Raw genomic sequence first — 23,258 nt, forward strand, 5'->3', positions numbered from 1 at the left:
CCCCCCTCTCTCGTCTGTCCTGCCCCGGTGCGCTCTCTTTCCCTGCCGTGGAGCGTCCCCGCAGTTGTCCAAGCGTCTCCTCAGCAAGTTCGCACCGACTCAAAGAAACCGGGCCGTTGGAAATACCATTGACAGGAATTAAAGGCGAAGTTGAAGACATCGAGACTTGTCCAGGGAAAAGGGGTCTCCCCAAAACCTGAGGTGAGCTGTTCTGTGGACTATCTTTAATACGAGTCTGTGCTGCATTGAGGTGCGTCATGTTTCACTGCTGCCGTGGGTGAGGAGTGCGTGTCCACCTTTCGAAAGCCTACAACAACAAAAAAAAGGACGCAGTGACCGGACAGAGGAGAGCTCGAGTCTCTCCAGGCAGCTGTGTGCTACTTTGAGAGGCACGTCGCACCCTATATTAACCCCCCCCCCCACACACACACACACACACCTCCACCACCCCTCCCCTCATGCGCTCTGACAGACTATATTGCTGTTTGTGTGTTATGATAAGCTTTGCGCATCACCTCTTAAATTTACGGTCAGTTCATTATCGTTAAAGCGCCGCAGAGTGCGTTGGCTCCATCCTGGGACTATTTAGGACCAGGGCGGGGGGTGGGGGCCCCGGGTGGGACAGTGCAGTTTGTCATGTCTATATTAGGAAAGTGGCAGTGTCATTCTTTCGCTCTGTCTGGACTCTCCAGAGATGTGCCATGCGCGCCGGAGGAGGGGCTGCCTCATTAACCTGAAGCCGAATTAAAGGGCCATGCCGGAGATGAACTCGATTTCAGTTGGTTTATAGTTGTAATACCTCTGCCGCTGGTTTGTCAAAGAATCCAAGTGGGTTGTTGAATGTTTTGAATGTCCTGCTCCCTGATTCATTTTATACCAACTGTTGGTTTCCTGTCAGAGGTGTGAAAAAAACCTCTTTGTCTGATTTAATTTGATGATTTGTGCCATGAAGATTCATGGGCAGGAAAATATTTTTCTTGTATAATTTCCTTTTATTACATATTTTTAAATGTAGTTAAAATATTCTGTTTATTTTGTCTTTCTTATCCAACACATTAACAAACAACAACAACAACAACAACAAATAGCTGTCCTGCCTTAGAAAACCCTGGAATGTAAACGGAGCTTCCAGGAAAGTAATGAGTGCCCTCATCAGTCTGGTTGGTTGTTCTCAGTTCAGAAAAGTCAGTGCACTTTATATTTACTTTTTGAATTTCATTTTAAGTTTAAGATGATATACTTTACTATTTTTATTTAATTGATTTCAATACTGTGTAATTTAATCTAGTTTAGAGTGAAAGTCAGATCTTCACCCAAATTGTGATGACAGTCAGTTAGGTGACAACTTCATCACAGGCTATAAGGTTTGGACCTGAACTGGATCAAAATGGAAAAACTAAGTCTGCATCCTGAGAAAATCTGTTGTAAGTAAACTTTTGATGACACGGATCTTCATTGGGAAGCTCTGTGTAATCAGAACTTTCATTCCTACCTGAATAAATTCAGAGGGAATTAGGTTTTTGAGTGTTTGCAGAGTTTATTTTTAATTTTTCCACATTATCCTGCACCTGATCATGGAGTGGCTAATTTAAAAAAACTGGGCCTTGTTGTTTAGTTTAGTTTAGTTTAGTTTTTTTTATCTGAAGCTCCAGACACTCTGCTCAACTCTGCTGCCTTCGTCAGACGTCTGTAGGGACCGAGCCAGGCCTACTTCTTGGTTTTAGGTTTGGGCTCATGGCAGCCGGTGCACTCTGTTAAAGCATATTTTCTCCCAAGGACTGGTGATTGTTGTGCTGTTCACATTTCATCTGCCAGATTATTGATCTTTCCTCTCATCCTGAGTGTTTGATGTTTGACCGTCACCAGTGTTTTGGTTGCACAATCAACTATTAATACCTCGCGGCTCTCTTACATAGAGTATCTCCTGTGTTTTGGGGGATTACAATTCCTCAGGCCGGATGCTTGGTTCAGACGCAGGACAGCAATGTGTCACTCAGCTAACAGCCTAAAAGCGCACCACGGAGCCTACTTAGAACAACGTCTGCTGTCATGTTCGGAGTGTTATTGGCGTGTATCAGACAGCTGCCTGCTGTTTGTTCAACGGTGTTACGCGTGGAGCCGCAATCAAAGAAACTCTGTCCATGACAAACTACTCGTTCTCTACTTCGAATGAACCAACAGCAAATCTGAGTGAAGTGACGCCATAAAAACGACTTGCTGCTTCTTCGTCTTCTACTAAATGACAATAAAACAGCAGGCGTCTGCTCATAGCTGTAAAACAAGTGCAACAAGGAACAAGTATAACATGAAGCCTTTAAAACAAATTGCAAACAGTGGCATGAAAGGTGCACTCTAAAGACCAGAGGACGGCCCCCTTTTCCTCTGTCATCATTTGTTTTGCTCCTCTGCGTATTAAATTCTCCCTTTTATGATCATATCAAATATGACTGCTCAAATTGAGTTCAGTTATCAAGAAAGATTTATGCATATAATGTGAAATAGGAGTCTGACGACATCAAACTCAAATGAGTTGCATGAACATATATTTTAGGCAAAATAAAAAAAAACAGATAAGAAGTGCACCTCATTCATGTTTTTGAGGTACTTTTAGCCCAACGTGGGTAGGAATCTAGTATCTCGATGTTCAATTCTCTTGTTAAATCTCTTATTGGGGTTCTCCTGAACGATCTTTTCTCTCTCAGCTTCTTTCCCGTTGCTTTACTACTCAGTCAATCGTTTCTCCATTTAAACTCTGTTTCTGATGGTCTTCCATGTCTTTTTCAGCCATGAGTCGCAGCATCGTGCGGCAGAGTAAGTTTCGCCACGTCTTCGGCCAGGCAGTCAAGGCCGAGCAGGGTTACGATGACATCCGTGTTTCCAGGGTGACGTGGGACAGCTCGTTCTGCGCCGTCAACCCAAAGTTCCTGGCGGTCATCGTGGAATCCAGTGGAGGAGGGGCCTTCCTGGTCCTGCCCCTCTCTAAAGTACGTTCAGAGTTCATGTAAATCCATCCACCTCTGAAGATGACACAGAATATTCATGATCCAAACCCGAGGAAAATAAGCAATGGCATAAAAAATTAAGAAAAAAAAGGTTGTCAAATGGATGCGTTTCCTCTCTACACTCTTAAGCTACATTCAAAATAAAACAAGTCGTATATTCCTTGAGAACATTTCACAGGAACCCAAACAAAGAGTGAGAGAAAGGAATGATCTGTGACTCGGGGAAGTTTTGCATTTGGTCTTTTTTGTTTACCACTAAAATGATTCTGCAACTACGGAAAAGGCTGCCACAAATGTTTTAAAAGACATTCATTCATTTTTTCCCAGGGGATAAATTAACTGATGATCAGTATTAAAACGTATGAGTAAAGCTCTGGAGCTCAGCTGTAAGTTGTGTTGATGGTGCTAATTTTAGAAAATGTTTGCATGCTACTCTTAGATGGTAAACATTGCAAACATAGATCTGCTCAGCATCACCACGGTAACATTTCCATTAACAAATACACCTCCGATTCCATAAACTAAAACCTCTTTGGGAGGGATTTGTTGACTGTTCGCAAAATATTTGTTGCCTCTAAATCTTTACGACTTTAACTGCCTTTGAGGAAAAATGTTCATGATCACACGTTCTCTTAGTTTACATACAGAAAATAAAAAGAGAAGTCTGTTAAAGTTTACCTTTACATATTTAAGCGAAATGAACAGGTTTTGAGCTTTGACGCTTCGGGAACATCAAATAAAGTGAACCAATACTGACCAAAAAAAAGACTTTCCTCTGTTAATCTTAACTGAACCAAATGTGTAAACTTATATGCTTTATTTATTTTCAAAAGTGGGTTTTTCATGAATGTCTAAACCTTGTTGAGCACAACTGTAAACTTTCCAATTTATTTTTTATTGTGTTTGTTTGAAAAAGAAAACTGTACCCCATTCCATCAACCTCTTGACCCATCGGTCTGCTGAAATAAAGTTTGAAATCTATAATGCATAATGTCCAACTAATAAAATGTTTCCGATTCAATAATCTGAAAGCTATGATTATAGTTGGAGGAGAATCAGAAGAGACACGGAATCTAGTTTCAGATCTACACGCTAGTTCTCTTTTAAATATCCTATTTAGTTATCCTATCGAGCCTTTCAGGAAGGAGTGCATCGACAAAAGAGAACAGAAAAATCGATCAGTTCCATCAGCGCGTTGTTATAGTTTTTACATTATGAAGTTAGACAATTCTTTTCAAAAGCAACAGTTACTTTTTGTACGATTGCTTACTTGAAGCAATGCTCTCCCCAAAAGTCTGTTTTTGCTTTTCAAATACTCACAAATAGGTGTGTTGAGCTCACAAAGACACTAGACTCTAGAATGCAGAAAGAGCTACTGTAGACGCATTTAGCTCGAGGCTAATGGCGAGACAGTCGTCTTCGTGGGCCGGTCTCCTAAGTCCGCTACAGGTCACTGATCAAGGTCAGACGCTCCAAATAAGTGATGACGCTGCTATAATCAGCAGCAGCCCTGTGAGGTGCCTCCACTCAGCAGCTTCCACATGTGGCAGGCTGCTAATAACCACTGCAAATCACAGTCCAGCAACTTCAGCACTGGTGTTATTAACAGCTCAGATGAGAAGAAAAAGCAGAATCAGGTGAACATAATACAGTGAAGGGTGTAGGAGGGACTTCAGTCCAGTTGAGCTTTGTCGGCATGTCAGCGGTGGTCTTTAGTGATAGGAGTACTCAGCAATACACAGGTTTTGTTAGAAACTGTGAAATGGACGTGACTGTATATCGGAGACACGGGGAACAGACAAGCTATTAATACACACCAGCGGGTGCTCCATCCTCCATCTCCCCCTTCGGGTGCCCAAAGGGACGCAAGAAAAACTCCCCTTTCAACGCCTCGTCGCCTGGCTATAAATAAACCTCTCTTGGTGTGTGCGTGCGTGTGTGTGTGGGCATGCTTGTGTGTAGAGAGTGGTTTCTCAGAAGTTGATACACATGTTCACACGATGGGAACAGGGAAAGATGGAAGTGATATTGTGACAGCTTTTAGCTTGCGTCATTTTAAAATTATCTCCCAGGGAAAAGGGGGCAGTTGCATCTTTAAAGTTTGACCACCACATAAACTACATCATCATAAAAGCCTTTACCAGTGTGCTCCAACCATTTATTTGGAAATAAATCACCATGGAACCACTGTTGTAATTCCTTCATACCCTTTGGCTGTTATGGTTGTGAAATAGGTTGTGAATTTTGTTGAAAGCAGTCCTAAAAAAGGGTCTTAAATAGTCTTAAATTTGTCCTGTTAAAACCCCTGGTAGACTATTTGACACTCAATCCTACCAGAGCATTCATACTTAGTGCCTGGAATGTTCGCGGTTGATTCCTCATGCACTTGCATTCTCCCCTGTATGCACTGGTTTATTGGTTTTGCAAAAAGACACTGAAACATTGTTAAAGCCAGACTTCTTTTTGCAGCGCATGCACGTCAGAAATCATGTGTCTCAGAGACTGTGTTACTAATCACGCCACATCAGGTTTAATAAAAATAAATCAGTCTTTCCTACTGAAGGTAAACGGACCAAAAATTTCAAGTCCATCATAGACAAGATGAGATGGCAGATGTTCAAATTCTTCGGAGCGTGTTTGGTCTAAAATGGCTTAAAAACCAGAGTCCATCTTTAAGCCTGTGAGCAACAGATGATGCGTGGTTAGGCTGCTAATGCAGACAAGGAGTCGCTAAAAAAGAAAAAGAAATGCTAACATCCATGTGCTGCCATGAGGTAAAATACAGAGCGAGGGCACAGCTTCATAATTGATATGGTGTGACTTGTCAACTGTCAGCAAAGCCAAAAATGTTGATATGTAATATGTATGTCATATATAACACGTAGCACTAATAAATTCCTGTATGTCACTGCTGCTGCAGACAGGTCGTGTGGATAAGAACTACCCTCTGGTGATTGGACACTCTGGACCCGTCCTTGATATTGACTGGTGTCCTCATGATGACAACATCCTTGCCAGTTGCTCAGAGGACTGCACTGCCATGGTAATGACTCTGTGTGTGTGTGTGTGTGTGTGTGTGTGTGTGTGTGTGTGTGTGTGTGTGTGTGTGTGTGTGTGTGTGTGTGTGTGTGTGTGTGTGTAGATAGGCACGAATAGGAGAGAGGTTTTCAAATGTTCATGTGGGAGTTTGTTGTGCAGTGACTCAGGTAACAGTCATGGAGGTCGTGACAGTGCGTCTGCTGCTCGTCTGCCCACCAGTCTGCTCCTCCTCTCGTCTTTCCTCCCCATCAGCCTGTATGTGTTCAGGATATTTTGTCTTCCGCAGGTTGGTCCCACTGTGTTGTATTTCACAGCTGATAACCCTGCTGATCCAGCTTGTCCCCATCTGTGTGTCTAAAAGTTGGAGGGATTTAGTTTTCTATGCCACTTTCTCTGACTTGACATTGTTATTCAGTCAGTTTTGGAACAGAAAACACAAAAAGCAAACCTAGAGTTTAGCCTAACATGTCATAATCATCAGCCTTAGTCTTATCTGTGTACTCATATCTGTCATGACCCCCAACAGCACTTAAGTTAGGAACTAAAAACGGCAAAAGAGATCCTATAATTTAACTGCACACATTGAAGAAAAGGTGAACGGAACGAAAAGCATTAAGTTTCCATTGCTTGTCCAACTTTCCAGTAGCTCACGAATCACATTTATATTTTGTTCTTAGACACATTGAGGTTGGAGATCTTCTTTTCCACTTAAAAGGGGAGAAAATCACAAGTAACACGAAAAGGGAAAGAGTTCAATGAACAAACGATCACACAGCTCAACAGCTCAAACAGAAAATCCCACTGGTCGGTCTGTTCTCACCAGTTCATCATTTCAAACAGGTTAAGTTTTACCAGAGCTCATTCTTGACAGTGAAAATGTGTCACTGGAAGAAAGGCAGCAAATTTCAACTAAATTTGGAATAAAGTGAGTTATTTTGGCCTGGTGACATGAAAGCACTACTGGAGGTTGGTGTCTGCAGGCCCCTCAGCTCATGATGGAGTTCCGCCAGGCGGTGTTACTGTGAAGCCCTAGTTGAAGGAGATGCATAAATATGATTGATTTGTGTCAAAATATATTCCACCTTTGTATTATTATTCATTTAAAATGGCATCGAGGGCTTCATTAATGCTGATTTGTCTTTTCAGATTGACAGAGTTTGTATGCATTCCCACCACGTCCTGCCTCTGGTTGGAATTTAAATTAAATTCAAACGCAAATTGAATTCGATGAATGAATGCATTTTTAATTTTTCGAAAGAAATTTGTATTTGGTTGTAAAAGCAAGGTTTTTTATTCCGTTTGTATTACACTTACTAGATAAACAGAAAATATATTAACTTTTCAATATCATAAACCAATTTATACTCCCCCACCCACTTTGCTTATTATGCAAAAGTGTGGAATGTCAGCAGCTGTCAATGACAGATTCTTTGTTTTATATATTGTGACAACATGTGTGTTGAGTCAGCTAGCATGTGTGTATCAGTACAGTTGAAACCTTGAGGACGGATCTGCTCACACTTGTTCTGAGAGATATTGCAGGAATCTTTTGTGACTAAATTGTTGCTTCTCTTATAGCAGCAGCTGCCAGGACTGTGTGTGTGTGTGTGTGTGTGTGTGTGTGTGTGTGTTTTGTTTAAGTCCAGCTGTCTTGTCTTGGCAGTGCTGCTGCTGTGAAGCTACAGAAAGGCCATGACTGTGATGTCATTCTCCCCAATTTACCGCAGTGGATCATTGTGTCATTTGAAAGTGCCTGTCAGTGTGTGTTTATGTCTGTGTGCAACAGAGACAGCACTTTGTGTGTGTGTGTGTGTGTGTGTGTGTGTGTAGACTCGAGCTCATGTGAATCAACTAACCATCTGCTGTGAGCTGCCACAGAGAAGAAACAATAATGGCAAAAGAAATGTGTGTATTAAACTTATATTAAAGTATTCTGATGCTGTAAGTGCCTCAAAATAATTTTTATTCTACAAAAATGTGAATTACGAACAAACAACTTCCTGCGGTTTACCTGAAATAGTGTGTATGTTGGCAACATTTGCCCTTTTTAAACAGAACTGTCTTGTTTCTCGTACCTCACTGAGACTTTGCACTAAATTTTGCACCAGTTGTTCACGAGGTGGCACTTTTAAAGAAAGTAGTTTGAAATACAAATCTACGTCTCCAGGGCTGGAAGTCTGATCTGGAAACAACTACTTATGCGCAGTATAATCTTTAGATCCTCAGGATAAAAAAGATAATCCAGGAATTACAAATGTTAGAAAGGAACAAAGGTGTTGTCAAAACAAGAAACGTTGCTCTGTGCCCGGCCACTAGGTGGTACCTTTCCACAAAATTGCAATTATTGAATCATGTCCTGAATTTGGTCAGAGAGGGTGTAGACCTTATATTTATACATTAAACAAATTTTACAAGCTCAGTTTTTTTCTGAAACATCTGAAACGCTCTATGTTATTGGGAAATTAGGAGCTTTCAGCTGCACCCTTGCAACATGCTACAAACTGATGTTTCAACATGAAACAAAAATCTTTGATTGGCCGTCAGTGCTTGTTCAAACAACTCAGATTCTTACAAAATGGAGTTGCATTCTTGTTTGCATTCGTGCAGATGGCAGTTGTATGTGTAGATAACAGGTCAGTGACCTTGTGTGTCGTTATGTACTGATGTTCAGAGGGGTTTCCTTTATTCCTCCTCTGCAGGTTTGGCAGATCCCAGATCATTCACTGTGCCGCCCTATCTCTGACCCCGTCGTCGTCCTGGAGGGACACTCCAAACGTGTTGGCATCGTCAGCTGGCACCCTACAGCACGCAACATACTACTCACTGCAGGTTAACACACATACACGCACACACGCACACGCACACACACACACACACACACACACACACACACACACACACACACACACACACACACACATACACACACACACACACACACACACACTGATAATTGAGTGACCAGTCTTTTGCTCTGACTCCAGGCAGTGATAACCTGATAATCGTCTGGAATGTGGGGACGGGCGAGCCCCTCATCTCCATGGACGACCACCCAGACCTCATTTACAGCATCAGCTGGAATCGAAACGGCAGCTTGTTTTGTACCACCTGTAAGGACCGACGTCTGCGTGTGTGTGACCCCCGCAAAAGGGAGGTAGTAGCGGTGAGTGGTTCGGACATTCTAATTGAAAGACGCCTTCTAATACAATAATGGAGGGACAGATAATGTAGAGATAATAGAGTTTTTTTTAAATGTATGACAATAAAACAATTAATATTAGATTGAAAATAGTGTAATACTGTTACATGATTAAAACGTATTTCTTGTAATATCATAAATGACACATTAAACTAGATGACAGGGAGGTGATAGGCTCTCGTTTCAGATTAAGTTAAATTACATTACATTAAACTAGTAAAATATTATAATTCCACTCAAAAATGCTTTACTGGCATTTCTGGTTGACAGTATTGCAAAAGCCTGAATTAATTATTCAATACAACACCAAGAACAACAGATATTTTTTACAGATTATTTCTTGAGACACAGAAACATAAAACTATCTTACAACTGGAGAGCATTGTCTTTGATAAACCTGTACAGAGAAATCCACGATGTCATGTGAGGCAAAATGGCCTGCTAAGTGGCTAAGAGGTTTTTTTGATAAAGAGAAAAAAAGATTTAAAGATTAATTTGTTTTTTTTATAAACCCTTTAAAAATCCCATCGGTCCACCTGATGACCAACAGGAGCGTCTGGCTCCACACGAGGGGATCCGGCCGATGAGGGCCATCTTCACCAGAGACGGAAACATCTTCACCACAGGATTCACCAGGATGAGCCAGAGAGAACTCGGGCTCTGGGACCCGGTAACAAACGCATTGATCATAAAAAATGCGCAAAAGATACGACATGACAAAATACAGGCTTTGTTCATCAGATTTACTCTCAACAGACAACTTTTGAGGAACCTATTGCACTGCTGGAGCTGGACACAAGTAACGGAGTGTTGTTCCCGTATTACGATGCAGATGCAAACATGGTCTACCTCTGTGGAAAGGTACGGCAGCATTGCTTTATTGAGAACACTTTCATGTATTTGACATGAAATGTCTAATTCAGTGTATCCCAATAACAGTGTTGTCAACCGTGTTTGTTTGAGCAGGGAGACAGCAGTATCCGCTACTTTGAGATCACGGAGGAGCCGCCGTTCGTCCACTACCTCAGCACCTTCAGCAGTAAGGAGCCACAGAGAGGGATGGGTTTCATGCCAAAGAGAGGCGTGGATGTCACCAAGTGTGAGATCGCCAGGTGAGACAGTCACAACACGAATGCGAATGTGAGAAAATTTCAGGTTTTCCCTCTTTGATATGTGTTAACTGAAATTCCAACAAATCAAGGACTCAACTCTATTAATATTCTTTTCCAACGAGTTTATCTGCTGTATTCAACCCGTATGTCTTGGGAATAATCAGTTCTTCCCCCCAAAAAGGAATGTGTAAACTCACACATGTTTACATATAACAGGCTTTCTCCTTCTCATCTGTTCAGGTTATACAAGCTACATGACAAGAAGTGTGAGCCCATCACAATGACGGTACCCAGAAAAGTAAGCTTGACCTTCTCATCATTCTTTACTTGGACATTTTGTCATGAAAATTTTGACCTTTTAAAGGATTCACATAACCATGCCAGTAGCTCCTCGGTGGTCTTGTTATCCTCTCTTCCTCTGGAGAGCAGAAAAAAAGAAGAGCTTTTAATATTTTGAAAGATAAATCCTCACTTTTTACCCTCTTGCATAGTCGGACCTCTTCCAGGATGACCTGTACCCAGACACAGCAGGACCTGAGCCCGCTATGGAGGCTGAAGAGTGGCTGGAGGGCCGTGACGAAGACCCCATTCTGGTGTCCATGAAGGAGGCTTATGTGCCACCAAAGAGCAGAGAGCTTAAAGTGGCTAAGAAGAATGTTCTGGACTCCAAAGTAACCACTCGACGCAGCATGTCCACTTGTGACACCAACAGCCTGCCGGTAAGTTGATTATTTTATCTGCCAAACATGTTACATACCTGGAAGAGAACCAGTGTTTCTATCAGTGGTTCCCACAGTGGAAGCCAGAGGACACCGAGTCTTTATTTAATGATCTTTATTGTGCAGTTTTCCACATTAAAAAAAACAAACAAACATTCGAACTGAAGAAAAAGTAAAAAGAACTTTAAATCTCCATGTCAGCATCCAGAGACAGAGGGTTGTCCAGGGTGGTACCGGTTACCCATGACATCTTTTTGGCTACTTCTGGTAAAAATGTAAAACGAGTACAAAAATAAAAAGTATCATCAATACTAATACTCTACAAGGTCTCTGAGGAACGTAGATGGGCCTTCAGTGACGTAGCATCACGTATCAGTGTAAGTTAGAGGTCTGCTGGCATGAACGCTGCTCACTCAGTCAAAGGTTAGTGGAGAAAATGTAAACACATAAAAAAATCCATCTAAGCAAGTTAAGAGTTTGTTAAAAAAAAAACAAACTCTTATCCAATATGGCTGCCAACTGTGACTGGAAACTGAAAGTTTTATGGCATGTAGTGAAACACTAGCAAGCAGTGACAGAGACAAAACATTCAACTCACAAACAAAACCTTTTCAGGCCAACACAGTGTAGAGATCAGTATAACGTTTTCATCTGTTTTCATGTTGCAGGCTATCAGTCTAGGTTGTGTTTATTCTGCCTTTGGTCGTTGCGTGTATATTTTACATTTTCATTGAACTAAGAAAGACCTGACTGTCTTTAGTTCTTCATCCTATGATTAGCGCACTGTTACTTCTGATCTTGTGTTTAAAACGTTTCTGTTTCTCTCCTATTTGTTCCTGCTCTCACAACTGTTTTTTTCTCCAAAGCTCCTTTCTTATTTTGCTTCTTTTTTTTTCCTAGTTGCTCACTGTCCTTGACCTATTTTTCCCTCTTTCTCTTTTAATTTCCTTCTCCCTTTCACTGTCTTTTATTCCTTTCTTCTTCTTTGATTTTCCCTCTACCACTCGTTTTCTGTCCAGCCTCAGTTGCTTGAGAGGTTGTTGGAGGAGATTCAGAATCTGAAGGCCACAGTTTTGTCTCAGGAGAAGAGAATCTGTGACTTGGAAAATAAGCTTTCCCAGTACACCAATGGCACTGCCTGATGAGCATGTATACACACCCGCAGAGGAACTGGTCTGTTTTTCATTTCTGTTGAAACATTATAACCTTGCATAATCAAGGACAACCAAATATTCAGTGTTTAAAGGTACCATTGTGTTGGAACGTGAATGTGGACAATGTAAAGCAGACAGACAGCCAAACATTTCAGGAAACTGCGTTCAAATCCTCTGTAACTGTTTTGCGACTGACACTACGTGAGCCACATTCCAGTCTAAACACGACGTACCTTTAACGCTGTGGCACAACATTGTTATATTTTCCCACCTTCAAAGTGATTTGTAAAGAACAAGAAGAGAGCAAGAGGTGAAGGGATGAGGGCTGCTCACGTTGGGATAAAGCAGTACCGTAATTTTCCTTTCAAATACTCATGAGTGAGAATCTTGTGCTCTTTTGTCACTTCTTTGTGACTCCGGAATGCAGAAAGAGTCAGCCACTTACATGTAGCTTCGAGCTAATCGAGGATAATAGCAGCTACAACATCAGAACAACAGCAAAACTGCCCAAACACATCCATTTACCAACTCTAAGGTGCGTAGTTTGGTATGATCCACGTATTCTTTATCGAGCTATATGTTCAGCAATCCAAGTGTTTGTGAAGTACTGGCTGGATAAAAAAGATATGGATTACGTCAGACGATGCAATTTTGTGCGTCGGACTTCGGAAACGGACTTTTTTGTAGTTTTGGTGTTGCATCTGTCAGTTGCAGTTAGCTTCAAGCTGTATCCGCATGGCTGCCCCTCACAAAGAAGTGATGCAGGAGGGACGAAATGTATTTGTGATCTCAAGACAGCGATTTGTGAGTAGTTGAAAGGAAATTACACTGTTATCAGTTTATGAACTCCAACTTTGAGAAAGGAACATTTATACACGACAAAATTCACCACATAGTGGATTTCCTTTCAGGAAGGCAAAAACCTGATCTCCAGATGGTTTTGGTGCGTCTACTCTAACTACTCCATGTATCATTGACTATGTACCCTCAACACATACTCGCCTCGTCACACAATGGCTTACCAGTTTATTTAAGTCTCACTGGAAGCTTTTCAAGATGTAAATAGTGGCAAAGGAAACAGGAAGGGAAATTGTTGAAACTGTAGCAAAATGTGAAAAGCAAAATATGTTGTGTTCTGTAAAGGATTAGACACATGATAGCAATAAAACAGTGTTTTTTTTAAGTTTGCCTCTTTTATTTGTTGTTGATACTACATTTCCTGGATAATATCTCAATCATGATTGAATCCACGATGAGATGACAAGAGGCTGACAACAAAATATTGAGCTGTAAATGAACAACAGTCTTTATTCTCCATTCCTCATTTCACTGTCTTTTATTCCCATGTCAACAAACTAACAATGTGCTCTTTGTGCTTTCAGAATTATGTTGGTAATATGCAGTACAAATACATACACTGGACAGCTCAGCTCAGTGAATCTTCGTGGGTGGGAAGTGATGGCGTACCTCCATATAATAAGCATATTTAACAAAAAAAAAGTCTGCTGTGTATTTCATCAGATGAGTTCCATTAAGCTTAAAAAAAAATCATTTTCAAAGGAGTCTTGGCAAAATGGCAGCATAACAGCTTTTTAGACGATTTAAAACATTAAAAGCACATAAATCACAACATACTTAGCACCTTACTGAGGTTTACATTTAACAGGCAGAGGAGAGGAGAGGAAACACATTTAAGTTAAGTATTCAATTACAAGTTCCAAAAGAATTTGCCTTCAAATCCTTCATCAGCTCATCCAGCAGCACGTTTCTGAAGGTGAGTTCAGGCTGCAGAGGGAGGGACCATTAGGGCCTATTTTGCAAAGTGCAGAGGATAATTGTTTGACTGCAGGCTGTAATTACTAGTTCATTCACTTACTCATTAACACAGTACAAACATTGGTGGTGTTTGTCTTGAAAAGAGCTGAGTGCTTCACTTCATTTATCAACTAACTCTAGTGCTTTTCCCAGCAGATTTGTGCAGGTCCTTGAACCAGTACCATTCAAGATTTTTGGAACCTTCGTTCTGTGAATAGGCGTCGCATACGACAGAGGTTGGGCCCCTACGCAGAGTGTGTCTACACCTCCGGCTCAGACAGGACTGTAGTGGTGATAGATGTATAAAATTCAGTCACCCGACTTGATGTATGAGATAGGAACTGAAAGCCAAGTCCAATTATGTCACAGCATCACATGCAGGCGATACTGGGTGGGCCAGAGTGGATCCCACGTAGAATGAATTATACAATTTAACTGAACTTTTTTCTGTTTAGAAACTGTTTTGTACAATCATCTACAGCATCAACACAAAAAACAGTAACAGAACATCGAAAGTGTTTACCTGATGCAAAAGCGCACATCGTTAAGGGAAGTGTGTGTTGTTACGTGTGTCACTACGCTATGAGGTGGCAAGGCGGGAGAGAGGGGAGGGGGGTGAGAGAGATGACATCATGGTTCTCGCTCTGAACCTGATTCAGGGGTTTCCGAATGATACAATCATTGGTGGAAATGCTCTGAAGAGTTCAAAATAAAGTTTGGGTCCAGGTACCAACCTGGTTGAGTGTTCGTGAGAAGGGCTTACTTACAGCTACTGCAAAAAGTTATTTTGATAAGAGAACTGAGCTTCAACGTATCCCCCAAATCTAATCAAATAAAAAAACAACAAGCTGAAGCTTGGCCACTGCAGGTGCTCTTTTTTTTCCCCGAAGAATAACTTTAATTATTCACAACTTTGATCAGGAGTCAGTGGATGCCCAGTTCGTTCAGTAATCTGAACCCTAGTAGCACTATAATTAGACAATGGAGGGGAGACTGTGAGACTTTGGTGGACCCAGAGAAGGAGGCTGATGAACCTTCCTCCACCGTGAAGAAACAGGAGCCTACATTACCCACTTTGTCCACAACACGAAGCTCCATGTCAGGCGAACAGCAAGAGGCTGTGTAGGAAACCAGGGTTATATTCTCATTGTTGGCATCCAGGCTGGTGGTCATGGTTCCGCTGCCTTGGGTAAGGATGACGTTGTCCACACCTGTCCCTTCGACCCCATCGGTCACCAGGATGGAGAGGTCCCACATTGATAAGGTACAATTTTTAGAGCAGTTGGACTGCAGGCTGATTTGCTCACACACAGGTTGAGTGAAATCAGTCACCTAAAAAGAGGAGATGGTGCTTTTAGTGTGATTTTTATTCAGCGAAGTACAAAAACCAACAGGCAAACAAATCATTAATAAAAAAAGAAATTTCAGGGAGTATATCTAGCTATATCTATGTATACATATACACATATATACGTATATATACACACACATGTATATACACGTATATATGTGTATATACGTATGTATATATATCCATCCATCCATTCGTAAGAGGAGAAAAATGGATGGATGGATGGATGGAGATATAAGTATATACGTACATATAAATAAATACATACTGTATAGACATGTATGTATATACACATGTACATATATTCATATATACATAAATATGTATATTTATATACATATACACAAACGTATACATATATATATATACAAATATCTAACTACATGAATACATACAAGCTCTCTATATATACATATATAGATGTCTTTCTATATCCATCCATTTATCCATCTATCTATACATATATATTTATCACATCTATATTTTACAACTATACACCAAAAGAACCCAACAAACCTTCCTTCTTTCTTGATTCTTGCCATTTCCGTGTCTAACTACATGCCAACATGCTAACTGTCACAAAGCTGAAGAGGTGAATACTGGCTGTAGTAGTTAGGATAGAGATTGTTACCGTGTTAAAGACGGAGACATGCAGCACAACGTAGTTTGTGTCTCCTCCCACATGGGCCTCGATGGTCAGGATAACATCTGTACCAGACGGGGTGTTCAGAGGTGCTGAGAGGGTCACCGTACCATTGGCACTGTTTCCACCCCCAAGGAATAAAATGGTTGGAGAGGTTGATTCAAATCCTCGGTTGTTGGTGGCTCGGATTGCAATATTCCCTCCAATCCTATCAACCTTCACAGAGAAGGGCACAGAAAATGGTGTTCCTGGTACTAAGATGCTCTCAGAGTCAGCCTGGAGACAGAGACAATCCATGAGTGTGTGTCTCTTCATGCTCCTATGTCACCTGGCGATGCATTGAGTACTCACAGTTATCGTCAGATTTGAGGCCATGAAACTGGTGGATGATTGTCTTTGGAAAACTTGTGAGGAAGCGCTCGGGGTAACAACGTTATTCTGTCCTTTCACTCTCACCACAAATGGCTCTGATGGTATCCTGTCAACCAATACCAAGAAGTTTCCGTTCCCCTGAGGTACCACGACTCCTTCAACCCGCCCTGTCCCCGATGATTCAACTAGAGTCACCTCCGTTAGATTGGCAGTGTCACTCCCAGATAAAGTCACCAGCAGACTACCGTTGACTCCTTCGATGAAAAGCAAAATTCATCAAGTGTGACTTAATGACATTTGACATCATCGTCACCATCATTATCATCATCATCATCATCATCATTACAACTGTGCACCTGCTTTGGGACGTGTGTCAAGTGCATCAAATCCAGTAAAGGGGCCTTCTGATGGCTCCACAAAGTCAAACAGGAAGTCAATCGAACTTTCACCTGTGAAATTAAAAGTCGTGTGAGTTCATCCAGATATCTGCGCCATTCTTGCTGCCTCTAACATTTCACTGCCTAATTATGTAATACAGTTGAGTTTATGGTAACTGTTTCAGACAACTTCACGCCACACTGATAACATGTAATTCACTTGAGCTAACAGGATCACACTCAGCTACTTAGGCATGAAGACTGTGTGTTAGCATTCACCAACAACATTCCATGTGAGTCATAGTTGTGTAGCCTTTTATTTGAAACTGCAGCAAAACACTTTGCTGAATTGACAACGCACTCATACCATCTGCTACCAGCCCTTCGGTGTATATGAAGAGATATTTAAAGTCAGTAGTCAAATAAAATCAGGATGAGAATTTGGGGATTTCTGCTCAAGATTATTATAACGTCACAACTTTATCTCAAGCCACAAGAAACTCGGGTTGCGTCCGAATTGCCAAGTAGCAACCTACGTCCTCCTGCTACGATCTACCGCTACAGCCTACTTCTACAACCTAAACACGGCGGTACCATTCGGACACCCTAGAAGATTGGTGGTGAAGCACGACCTCTGCTGGCAAAGCACAGATACCGCAATTAGGTAGACAGCATCAACGAAAGCCCCACCTGCTGGCCTGACTGTCGTACTGCATTCCACTCTGAACGCACTTTTCAGTCATTCTCTATTATTAAGCACATTGACGCACCTGTAAACCGCGTCGCGTTTGGAGTGAACACACCTTTAGTCATCAACAATGAGTGTAAATGTTGGTGTTGCATAAGCATGGGAGACTCTTGGTGGTGCAAACTTGGCTTGCAGGTCCACAAGTTTTTAGAGGACGAAGAAGAAGTCCGCGGTGCATTGTGGGCCATAGGTTGCTCCGTAGGATGCACCTGAACCGACCTACAATGTGGGCGTGTTTAGGCTGGAATTTAGGTTGCGAAGTAGGTCGCTACTGGCGCCAGTTGTGGTTTCGGACAGCCTCCGACCTACGATCTGACCTACTTGGCAATTCAGACGCAGCAAAGGTCCAAATCAACGCATGACGTTTCATCAGTGTTCATTCTAATCATGGAGTTCTTACCTAAAACCTTTAGGGTGTACGGATTTGTTGACACCATTTTCATTTCCCATGTTCCCACTTCTGTTTTTAGCTGCAGGGTCTGGAAGTTTCCCACGGACTGAGAATCAACGATCAATGATCCCGACGTGTCGGTGCTTTGCTGAGATTCCCCTTAAAATAAAAACAACAACAACAACAAAAATCTGCTGATAACAAGTAAAACAAAATCCCAGTCAACAGTTAAAACAAGTTGAGATAATAAAAACTTGTTCTTTAGCTGGAGTAATGAGACAGGATAATGTGCTCATGTCTCTTTTGTGACAAGCAAAGTGCTCTCACCTGTGGGGCTGATGAGAGTGAAACTAAGGGATCGTCCAGTAATGAAGACTCGAGGGTTTGTTATTGTTTCGTCAATGATGAACTGGAAATCATCAGGCTTTCCTGGGCTCCGGGAAGCCTGCAGAAGGGTCACCTAAGAGAATAAATTAAACACATGACACGTGGAAGCTTTGAATTGAGAAAACTACGTGCCTGAGATCTCCTTGATTTTACCAGAGAGGAGCTGAGGGTCTCTGTGATAATACTGGTGGCCACTGGGAGCTCACTCTTTGTGACCTCAATAGCCTGACCCCCTGAGGCCTGAGCCAGGTCTCGGTACAGCTGAGCCCCCGACTCGGTGATCCGACCGTGCTGCTGCTTCTGCAGATGTCTGAGCTCTGTTGAACCAGTAATCATGAAGTTCACCTGATAAGAAAATGAGTCAAACAACTGTTCTTCAGATGAAGACAAATCTGACTCAAATGCAAACATATTGTATGTACTTATGATTAAAAAATACTTTTTAAAAATTACATTACATGATGTGATGTGACATTTGTTGCAAATTTGAAGGAATTTCCTCAAAATACCCCTGAAATATTCCTTTTAACAAGAATGGGAAAAATGTTGTGCACACGTGACCTTTGACCCCTAAAACATTTTCAGGTCAACCCTGAGTCCCAGCGGACATTTTTGCCAAATTTAAAGATATTCTAGTGTTGTCTGAACATAAATGGGGTAGCACAAAAAACCACAGGGACATGAAACTGCACCATCAATAGTCACTGGGGAACAGACGGGTCAGTGTGTACAAATTTCCCTTCCATATCTGTGTGACCACTATTTGTAATCTGAAAAGTAGCCCATCTCCTTCATGTGTGATCAAGGAGATTATTGATTGATTGATTGATTGATTGATTATTGACAAAGGGAAACAACAGTGAGAATGCATTAAACAGCACCCAACCTGAATCCTAGAATAACATTTTGGAAAAAATAAACAAACCTCGCCATACATTCATCTACACTTTGGCGCAATGAGCTACTCACCACTGTGTGGCTCCGCTCTATGAGTGCGATCACTGTGCTTTTCAGGTCTTTGTCCTTAGCAGGTGCATCAGTGAAGAGATAGATTTCAGAGCTCTGAGGAGCAGTGGTCAGAGCCAGCTTTATTAGGGAAAGAAACAAAATGTAGTTTAGAAAAAACAAAAAAACTTTTGGGGGCAGATTTTTAAGAACCTCAATTATACAGCATAGCACCTGAAGTCCCGAGAGACTCAGTTCATTCTCATCTCCTCCACCAGTTGCTGACAATGAATCGATAACTTTCAGGAACACTTCGGAGTCTGTTGTCTTTATCAGCGGCCCGAATCCTGAATGTCATTTGGAGAAAGGAGAAACAAATAACTCTTTATCTTTGCCTGAAAATGATTGGCCAGAACAAGAGAGAGGAACAAAACAAATGGGCCTTAATGGTTCCTACCTGGATCACTGAAAGGAACCAATATGTAAAATGAAGGCTCGTTCTCAGTTCCCACTTGACTGTTGATGATGGTGGAGGTGACGTCCCTCACTGCCCCAATGTCATCACTCATGCTTTCAGTGGTGTCAATCACAAAACAAAGAGCCTTACTGGATCCTTTTGAGATTCCCATCATCCTGATAGATAGAATTAGAGGAGGGAGACATATTTGAAGTGCTGTACTCCACCTCACAGTGCATTACTGACTTGTGCAGAATGGGTTTCCTACTGGAGGAAGGGTCTGTCCCCCACTTCCCCGTGGATGTCCTCCAGTAGCTGACTGGTTGCAGCTATTGCCATATTTGCTGCTTCAGTGTGGAGATGTCCATGGTTTGAGGTGAATGTGTCTTTGTTGATCCCACCTTTAGGCTCAATGGTACTCGTTTGATCCACTAGTCCTCCATGACTACATTTTCCTTTGAAATAGCAGAAGAAAAATAACAATTAAAAGCTGCTTGGTTGTTTTATTTTTATTTTTTTGGCATTCCTCTCATTTTATATCCTTAACTGTACGTCACCAGTTTACCCTACCAAGCTGTCCAGGTTGTTGCCCCACCATTTCTCTCACTTTAGGGAGGGTCGTTGACAACCACATGCCCTCAGCCACTTATTTTCAACAGCAAGAAGTTCACCAAGGGGCTGGAGTGCATTAGAGGATCATACTATTATGTTTGGCTGTACAGACGTCCAACCAAGCAGGAGGCAACATGGGGGACTGAACCAGCAGGTTCAGTTGGTGAATACCAGCGTTGGTAAGTATCAGGTGTTTCTTTGCTTCACAGAGTTATCCAGCGATCTCCCCACAACTGTGCTCCTACAGACTCTGAGGTAGTAAATAACTCAGATTGACAGCTGTCAGCACTGATTTCTAGTTGAATAAGCAATTGAATTAAGACCCTACTATTGGCTGTTATTATTAGGGCCTCAGCCCGGAGGTACTCCGGGGCGAAGACCCTATTATGTTTGCTCGACACAATCGTTATTATTATTATTATTATTGTTATTACTGGGTACCAACTAATTTGTATTGTTATTTGGAGAGGAGGAACACGTGGACTACACCAGCATCATCAACGGTTCTGCACCTTTGACATGAGACAATGTTAGAGGATGCGTCTTTGAGCAAACTTCCATTGTCTACGTCATTCTCCATATGACCAGTGACAGCGCCGCAGCAAATCCGATGCTCAAGTCCGATTGAGCTGGAGTTGGGTTTGTTCTCTCTATGTGTATTTCAAATGTCCGGAGAAAACTCTGGAGCTCCTTTTTAGCTAAGCTGTTAAAGTAACAAATGCCCCTGAGATTCTAGGGCTTTGTCAAGAGCAACCCGCCATTATTTTTTTGCAAATGCACCATTTTGTTAAACCATAAATTTCCTGTCTCTTTTGTTTGTTTTTCCAACCACCCCTGACACCCCCCTGCCCGAAGTCCTTGTATCTCTGCAGACCGACACTATGCTCTTGCTATGTTTCTGTATGATAACAAGAATTACCTTCTGGTTTGGTTGACACCACAGGTACAACACCAAAATACCCTGAGGTCAAAACCTCCTCCTCTATGATGTCCTCCAAGATGTTGTTTCTGCAATCGTCTCCATCACAGTTTCGACAGGTCGCCCTGTTTATGTCTGAGGAAACAGAAATTCACAAGAAGATTAATCTCATGCATCGATCTGTTTACCGTCAGAGATCTGTTTGTTCGTTCCTGGTACCTGGTTACCTGCTATGTTCCCGATGCTGATGTCTGCTCTGATAAGATTGGGGTTTGGGTTTTTGTTCCCTAGTTCCACCCAGTTACTGTGACTGTAGAAGTCCTTCAGTTTGACAAAAGAACATTACCAATCCATTCAGGTTTCCATGAATTACGTGAACATGGATCAAACACCAGCTAAATCACTCTCCTACCTGTAAAGGATGTAAAATCTCTCCCAGATTCTGCCTCGCTGCCTCAAAGTTCTCTTGTTTGCCGCTGTCTTTCACTGCCTGTAGTCCCATTGTGATAATTTTCCTTCCTTGAAGAAACATTTCATCATCGAAGTGGAAGCTCCCGTTGAGCGCATGACGGAGGTCCACACGGACATTTCTTAATATGATGATTAAGATAGACTGGCGGAAGCTCTTGATGGATTTTTGTGCCCCACATGCAACGGCAACAGCCTCAGCCGTGAACGGTTCTTCCTACACACACGTGCACACAAATAAACCATTTCAACATTAATAAAAAGATTTGTAATGGTTTAATATTGCTGGAAACACAAAGCTCTTACGGGAAAGGTGAAGTCTGTCCCCTCAGCCTGGGCCAGAGCTTGGCACACATGCACTGTGACGTTCAAAATGGCCGTTTCAGTGATTTCCAGGTGATCCAGAGACTTCCCTGGCAGAATCCCAAACCCTAAAGCTCCATTGTGAAGGAGCATGAGGGACAAAATAGCAACACCAGGAAACATCACTCCCAAACCTGTCCAACAGCCTGAGGAGGACAATCATACATTTAAAAAGTTTAATTTCCTGCAGGAACTCATTACCATGTAGACTGGCTCACTGTCACAGGGTCATTTAAGTTCTTATGGTTTCAACTGAAACTGTGTACAGGAAAATGTTACTTATTCAGGAAGTGTGTTAGTGATGTAAAATAGGAGTAATGATAAGGGAAAGATGTTTGTGACAGTTTGGTTTTCTGTTGATTTTTTTTTTTAGCTCAAACTCAACAACAACCACAGATGTGCACAGCAACAACCTCCTACACGCACTTGATCTCCTCTAACTTTTTAAAACGGGCTGACGTCGTATCTTGACTATGACAACTGATCTTAATAAAACGAACCTTTCTTAAGTTCTGTTAAATTCCCAGAAAACTCTTCTTGTGTCACATGAATACGTAGAGAGCTTACAAACAATTAAGAGATAAGCGAGTGCTGTACCTGAGATCTTGGTGCCGCTCTGGTGTGTCATTGTGGCTATGCCTGCATCGCTGTGCTACCTGGTCAGGGTGGAGCCAAAAAGAACTTGTTCAACCTGTTGCTTTTCTTGTAATTCTGTAAATGTGAAAACATTAGTAGCATGTTGAAGGCTGCTCACTGCATTGGTATGAAGTCCCTTTTTTCTCAGCTATACTTGTCAAGGTAACAGAATGCATCTGAAATCACACTTTGATTGCCGTTAAGAGAGGTGGCTAAAACAATTTTTACAGAATAATTTTGTTTGGTCTTACCTCCAGTGCTTTTACTGATAACAAAGACACCCAAAACCCTCCCACACAGAGGTGATGAACTCTTCCCTTTGGTAAAGGGTTTCTTCTTGGAGGAAATCCTGCATTCTTAATTAAATGGGAGGAGCTGAGAGACATACAACACACACTGCCACCAAAGACTGTAAACACTGCAGGTGCACAACGGGTGGATAACAAAAAAAGGAATTGGAAGTAAAGCGCTTTGGTGTCCATCAACCATGGAATTTTATCATCTCTCAAACAAAGATTTATGGTTTAAAGAGGAGGAGTTTCAAAGAAG

At 41.8% G+C, this 23,258-nt stretch overlaps 2 protein-coding genes across 6 annotated transcripts; one reads left to right on the forward strand and one right to left on the reverse strand.

The window, feature by feature from the left end:
• Window positions 1–37: 37 nt before the first annotated feature.
• coro6 (coronin 6) lies at window positions 38–14,631 on the forward strand. 3 transcript variants are annotated; one of them, XM_086225848.1, is made up of 11 exons: window positions 38–201; window positions 2,785–2,984; window positions 5,923–6,045; window positions 8,741–8,870; window positions 9,026–9,204; window positions 9,791–9,910; window positions 9,997–10,101; window positions 10,207–10,352; window positions 10,593–10,650; window positions 10,844–11,071; window positions 12,091–14,629. In XM_086225848.1, exons 2-11 carry the CDS (start codon window positions 2,787–2,789, stop codon window positions 12,211–12,213), a joined length of 1,410 nt encoding a protein of 469 aa, XP_086081974.1. In that variant the 5' UTR covers window positions 38–201; window positions 2,785–2,786; the 3' UTR covers window positions 12,214–14,629. The 3 variants fall into 3 exon arrangements, with proteins under 3 accessions (XP_086081974.1, XP_086081975.1, XP_086081973.1); XM_086225849.1 differs by lacking the exon at window positions 38–201 and having other exon boundaries at window positions 2,772–2,984; window positions 11,938–14,631; XM_086225847.1 differs by lacking the exon at window positions 38–201 and having other exon boundaries at window positions 2,772–2,984; window positions 12,091–14,630.
• Window positions 13,400–23,063, reverse strand: LOC147248617 (von Willebrand factor A domain-containing protein 7-like). 3 transcript variants are annotated; one of them, XM_086225841.1, is made up of 17 exons: window positions 22,961–23,063; window positions 22,671–22,784; window positions 22,017–22,219; window positions 21,655–21,927; window positions 21,470–21,563; window positions 21,243–21,377; window positions 19,980–20,166; window positions 19,712–19,887; window positions 19,489–19,601; window positions 19,279–19,395; window positions 18,463–18,654; window positions 18,250–18,382; window positions 17,932–18,081; window positions 16,763–16,855; window positions 16,386–16,660; window positions 16,023–16,310; window positions 13,400–15,372 (listed from the first exon to the last, which is right to left on the reverse strand). In XM_086225841.1, the coding sequence occupies exons 2-17, from the start codon at window positions 22,699–22,701 to the stop codon at window positions 14,965–14,967; spliced, it is 2,868 nt and encodes a 955-aa protein (XP_086081967.1). In that variant the 5' UTR covers window positions 22,702–22,784; window positions 22,961–23,063; the 3' UTR covers window positions 13,400–14,964. The 3 variants fall into 3 exon arrangements, with proteins under 3 accessions (XP_086081967.1, XP_086081969.1, XP_086081966.1); XM_086225843.1 differs by lacking the exon at window positions 22,961–23,063 and adding an exon at window positions 22,828–22,903 and having other exon boundaries at window positions 22,671–22,729; XM_086225840.1 differs by lacking the exon at window positions 22,961–23,063 and having other exon boundaries at window positions 22,671–22,857.
• Between the last annotated feature and the right edge of the window lie 195 nt (window positions 23,064–23,258).

Source organism: Aulostomus chinensis, chromosome 15 (assembly GCF_037954235.1).
Source record: "Aulostomus chinensis isolate RoL2024-O1b breed Wild chromosome 15, RoL_Achi_v1.0, whole genome shotgun sequence".
Lineage (NCBI taxonomy): Eukaryota > Metazoa > Chordata > Actinopteri > Syngnathiformes > Aulostomidae > Aulostomus > Aulostomus chinensis.